The 6070-nt window shown below is 30.5% G+C and overlaps 1 protein-coding gene across 1 annotated transcript; it reads left to right on the top strand.

Annotated features, from left to right (window-relative positions):
* The first annotated feature begins 618 nt into the window (after positions 1-618).
* LOC109341752 (uncharacterized mitochondrial protein AtMg00310-like) lies at positions 619-1410 on the top strand. Its single transcript, XM_019579725.1, has one exon. It carries the CDS (start codon positions 619-621, stop codon positions 1408-1410), a length of 792 nt encoding a protein of 263 aa, XP_019435270.1.
* Positions 1411-6070: the final 4660 nt, after the last annotated feature.

Raw genomic sequence — 6070 nt, forward strand, 5'->3', positions numbered from 1 at the left:
AGTATTTATTGTATATTGAAAAAAAAATTAATTATATAAAGATCAAATGTTCGATTTCTAAGACGACATTTGTTAGAAGAAACATATACACACTTTGAAATTGATAGTTCCTTACCATGAGGGGGATGATACCATTAGTTATACAAAAAAGAATTTAATTATGTTTTATTTTTACAATGAGTTTTGAATAAACGATGTCTCATATAAATAGTGAAAATGTAAAATACAATTTCTTTTTAGGGCTTGAGTCTAATAGATTTTTTTGGTGCCAATTTTTTAATAAATGTTAAAAGATCTCATATTTTTTAAATCACCGTTCGTATCCTTATTTCAATTATTTATCAACTATATTGTAATAAAAAAACAATGATCTTTACTACCAATAAAGTTTTTAAAAGTAAATACTCACAAGATTCTTTGTTTGCCATAGAGGTTTCAGACTCGGTCACTTCGAAAACAGCGAATTTTTTTGGCTTGCAAGATTGGCTCTATTCCGTTTTTGTATTTGGGAGTCCTAGTGGGGGCTAATCCAAAGAGAGTGTCAACCTGGCAGAGCACTATTGATATAATCATTAAGAGACTTGTCTCTTGGAAGTGCAAACACATCTCCTTTCGGGGATGACTGTCAATTTGGTCCTTTCTAGTATTCCGACTTATTTACTTTCTATGTACAAGGCTCCAGAAAAGGTGTTGCTGAAGATTGCTTCTTTGCAAAGGAATTTCCTTTGGGGGAACAAGGGAGGTGGTAAAGGCATAGCTTGGGTCACTTGGTCAAAGGTGTACAAACCTAAGTTCCTTGGTGGATTGGGTGTCAGAGATTTATCTCGTTTCAGTGAAGCCTTGCTTGGGAAATGGAGGTGGCGTAGAATGATTGAAAAATATGCTTTATGGGTTAAAGTTATTGAGTCCAAATATGAGGCTGATTTCTCTTCTTCTTCTCCGCCTAATCACTCGGCTTCTAGATGGTGGAAGGACTTATGCAAAGTTGGTTCTAATCTTGGCTTTTCTGGTGCTTGGTTTGATGACGGCATATGGAGAGATATAGGGGACAGTTCTCAAACTCTTTTTTGGCTAGATATTTGGATGGGGAATCGAAGCTTGAAGGAGGTTTTCCCTAGAATTTTCTCGTTAGCTTTGAATAGAAGGGCGGTAGTGGCTGAGTGTGGTTCCTGGATTGGAGACAAATGGGTTTGGGAAATTCCTTTTCGTTGGGAACTTTTTGATAGAGAAAGGATTTGGGTAAGAAGCATGACTAATTCGTTGGAGCATCACTTTTGCATAAGGAATAGAGAGGATAAGTGGTGTTGGAGCGTTGATTCTTCTAGAGTTTACTCTGTGCATTCCGCTTATCTCATCCAGTTTGACCAAACTCCTCTTCCGTCAGGTAACCCTTTACAAAATCTTGGTTAAATTGTGTGCCATCAAAAATTTGTTGTTTTGTTTGGAAACTACTTAGAGAAAGACTTCCTTTAAGACTTGAGTTGTTTAAAAGGAATGTAATTCCTAGGAGTGAGGATAAAAAGTGTGCTATTTACAAAAAGGATGATGAAACTGTTGAACACCTTTTTCTTAATTGTGACTTTGCTTCCTCTGTTTGGAATGGAGTTTATTCTTGGCTTCAAGTGGCTGCTATAAGACCTTCTTCATTTGTTGAGTCGTTGAATATGCATGATGATATTGGTAACAATGTTAAAGGTAATAAGTTATGGAGGATGGTGTGGTTTGTTGTGATGTGGTCCATATGAGTGATGAGGAATGAGTTAATCTTCTCTAATAAGGAGGTGAGCTATGTGCATATTATGGATTTGATCCAAGCTAGATCTTGGACTTAGTTTAATTCAAAAGTTGGTCCAATTTCTTTGCTTTTTCTAAACTGGTGTAATGACCCTAGATCTTATATAAATTTGTGTTCCAAAAAGATCACAAATTAGTCTTTCTTGTATTGGGTGAGCACATATTGTGCTTCTTTAATACAATTTGCTTATAAAAAAAAATTGATCACAAGAAAAGAATAAAAAATCATTAGCATGCATATCTTGCGCATTTGTCACACACCTTAATGGATCAGCTTCATTAATTATGGATTTTGTGTAGTGCATCTGTGTGTGATTGTTATTATAAGATATAGAATGTAATGTGAAATTTTCAATATTTACATACAACTCAAGAAGTTTTAACCAATATATTAAATTATAATTGTAGTTGTAGTTGTAGCTACCGTAGAAAATTATGAGAAAATATAGCTAGCTGATGTGATGACAATTGTGATTATGATATTGTTAAATATACTCCCAATACAATTGCTATTGTGAAATGCAAATTCAAATATTAAATTTAACCCAATAACTAGTAGTTTTAAACACAGAAATAATAATAAAAAATCATGTAGATGGATTTTTTCTCATAGCTCTCCTAATTTTGTAGAAATTGTTTTCTAAATCTTGAAACTTTTTTTATCTGACCAAAAACTTTATTTAACAGTTATACATGATAATTGTTCTAAATATAATTTACTATTTTCATGTACTTTATAAAAACTTGTGTATGAGAAAAGTGTCATATATGATCTTCAAATACTGGCAATGTGATTCAAAAACTACAAACACAAAGTTCAATGAATGTTTCCCATGACCATGAGATGAAGGGTGGGGTCAATGTCATCCTTGGAAGTGTCCAAATCTTGACTGAACCTAGATCAATAGTATTGGGTGTGTACTCTTTAGGGTTTATTAGCAGCAGAGCACGATCAGTGTCACAAGCAGGCACTGCAGAGTTTTCAAGTATTGCTAAATTATGCATTTATTTATGTATAATGCATAAATATATTAATTTATTTCTTTAAAAGTATACACCACAGTAGTTAGGTTCTAAATATTATTCGAAATTTTAGGATTTTTTAAAATGACATTAAAATTTTCTGTTAGAATGATGTTGTAAAAATGAGTTCTATTGAAATATCAAAGGACATTAAATCACTAAAGTAGTAAAGTCAATAATTTCAACAAATTTTATGTTATCAATATATTGAATTTTTTTAATTGTTGTGGTTGGTTATTAGTTATCACAAATACGTGGGAAATGTCATAACGAATATTATACAGTTGTATACACTTTCTAAAAAAATAAAGTTAAAATAAAATGCTAACGCTGTAACGCAAGTGTTCTATTATTTAATTAAGGTTACGTTAACTTCAAGTGCGTCAAATTTCATCCCAAAATCGTATATTACCATACTCATCGTCGAACTATTTCAGTAATACCATATGAGAGGTGAAAAAGATTGATATGTTGAGAGATAAATAAATAAATTTAATCATGAATGTGTGTGATAGTCTAGATGAATGACACACTCATCGATTGATTTTAGGTTTTTTTTTATTGGATAGAGTAATTGAAAAATATATTCTCCTCATTCCTCATCTTTTGATATTTAAGGTTATGCATCGTTTAAAAAATTATTAAATGATATAAAAATTTGATACAATTGGACTAAGTAGCCACATTTGATGCACATTAAAAACATAATTAAAAAAGAAATGAAGAAATATATAATGAAAAGATAATTAATAAATAATGGTATAATTGAAAAATAAAATATAAATGTGTACTGAATTTTAAAAATATCAAAAGATTTGGAATAAAATAGAAAAGTTAAAACATCAAAAGACATTAAATCAATGAATAAGCGAAAATTTTAAACTTTTCAATAAAATGTTATTTCTTCATTATTGAAAATTTGGAAATGACATTTTTTCATTTTCAAAATTTCCGGAAATGAAGCTCATATTTCTAGAAATATGAAATGAAAACAACAATACAAACATGTTTTCACTCTTATTTTCAGTTTTCGTTGAAATGAAAATATAAATTGGTCAAAGCAAACACACCTTGATATTTGCTCTTCAATTTAATATTTAACATTTTAAGTTCAATCTCATAACAAATTTTAGAGTTATTTTTTGGGTCGTGAATCTTGAGTATTCCCTACTTAAAAGACTAATTCGTTTCAAGATACAAAGATGGTTGAAGTGAGTTTTACATGCAAACTTTTCTCCAAAGATGATTGAATATCAAACTTTTTTATATCATTAGCAAGAATGTCATACCTTATTAGTATATTATAATCCTTTTACTTGGTTTGGTTGGGTTGTGATAAGATCATTACGTAATTGTAGTACAGAAAATAGAAAGGGTGGTTGATATTGTGTAAAAGAGGATAGAAATGAATATTTCATATAGTTTGTTTAAAGTGAAAAGGGGAAGGAAGAAGAAGTGTTAGTTGGTGGGATCCATTCCAAAATACTTTTTCGGGCATAAAAGAGAGATCATTACTTTGATTGTGTTCGTGGTCACAATTATATTTATTAGAAAATGCAAGTAATGCAACTATAATTATGATGATGTGGAGATTTTCATAACTCAATATGACTTTATGTAGATGAAGTCCAATTTAAAACACTTAATAGTATATCACCCAATGAAAGAAATAACATTATTTTCATTAGTGTTTTATTTACTTATTTAAACATTCTTGGAGAATATTTCTAACACTAATGCCTATAAGTCCAAAATTCACACCACCACATTTGATCATGTTTTATTCAATCTCTTTCTTCTTCCCAATTTTCTTCCATTCTCTTTGTAATACAACTTCAAAATTATCTCATTTTCTACTACTTTTTTCCTAAACCAAACAACACATTAATTACTATTACAAGTTTGAATTCTTTAGGAATAACATCTCATCTTATTCCAAGTGTATAACATGCTTTATATACAAGTTTGATGTACAAGATTTGGTTTACAAGGCAAATATTCAACTAACTTAACTAACTTTTGGACTTAAACTAATTGCTATTAGGAATAGTGTGAAAATAAACAATCACTAGATCACTAACATAAATGAGAATAAGCCTAGACTGTTTTGCTCCTTCCTCAAGCAATTTGCCAAAGAGACACTTGTATGCTTCAAACAGTTTGGGCAAATATGCATTCCTGATATGCTAGGCTTTGTTCTTCAGCTTTGAGTGTAAGATTAAGATTGCAACTAGGGAGTGAATTAGTTGACTTAATGGCCACTTTTTCTGCAAAATTAAGAGTTATGTGCAGCGGAGAAATTATGCAGAAAATTAACAAGTAAAAAATCAAGAGATAAAAGAGAAGAGAGTACACCGAAGGCTACATCCAGTCCTCTTACAACACAAGAGATTTCTTCACTAAATATTATGAGTTGTAATTACAATATCTCACATCGATACCTCTATGCACCTTACACACTCACTAATACTTATGTCACTCTTGAAAAACACATTTTTCAAGTGACTCTATCCCTTTTCTTATCACACCCTTGTGAAAGAAAGATTTCTGAAATGTCAATGAAGAATTTACAACAATGACAGGATTGCCTTTACAAGTATTGAATGTAATATCACTTGTAATCCGATATCTCTTTGTATACTAAGTAATAATGCTCTTATATGTTTATAAAATTTTGAAACACTTTACTTCAAGCAACTCAGAAAATTCACTTTAAATGTTTAAGAACAAGTTGCAAAAAGTGCAGAAAATATTTCAAAGAATTTTCAGATTTTGTTTGAAAGTTTGTGTAAGAGTTATATGTTTGATTTTGAGTTTCAATGCCTTTAAATAAGCTTTCCAACCAGCCATAACACCTATTTGAAATGGTATGAATTGATTGGAATGAAACCATTTCGTTTGGGATGAAAACCATTCATTTTGAAATCTGAAAACTGATGCAACAACTCTCAGTAATCTATTATAGCCTTGAGTAATCGATTACTCAAACACGCTGTCCAAGTGGGCATTTAAAATTTAATTAGAGTAATCGATTACAACATTTGGATAATCGATTACCCTGTATAGTTTTTGTTGGGTAATTGGTTTTCTCACTTATGTAACCTGTTACTTAGATATAGTAACTTGTTACACACTCTTTTTGAAAATTGTTTTGTTTATACTTGAAGTATTTCAATTTTATTTAAAAATAGTTTGAGCATTACAACTATTGTATATTCGAGAGTATAGGAGAGAAGTACCTATTTAGACTTAG

Source organism: Lupinus angustifolius, unplaced genomic scaffold, assembly GCF_001865875.1.
Source record: "Lupinus angustifolius cultivar Tanjil unplaced genomic scaffold, LupAngTanjil_v1.0 Scaffold_623, whole genome shotgun sequence".
Lineage (NCBI taxonomy): Eukaryota > Viridiplantae > Streptophyta > Magnoliopsida > Fabales > Fabaceae > Lupinus > Lupinus angustifolius.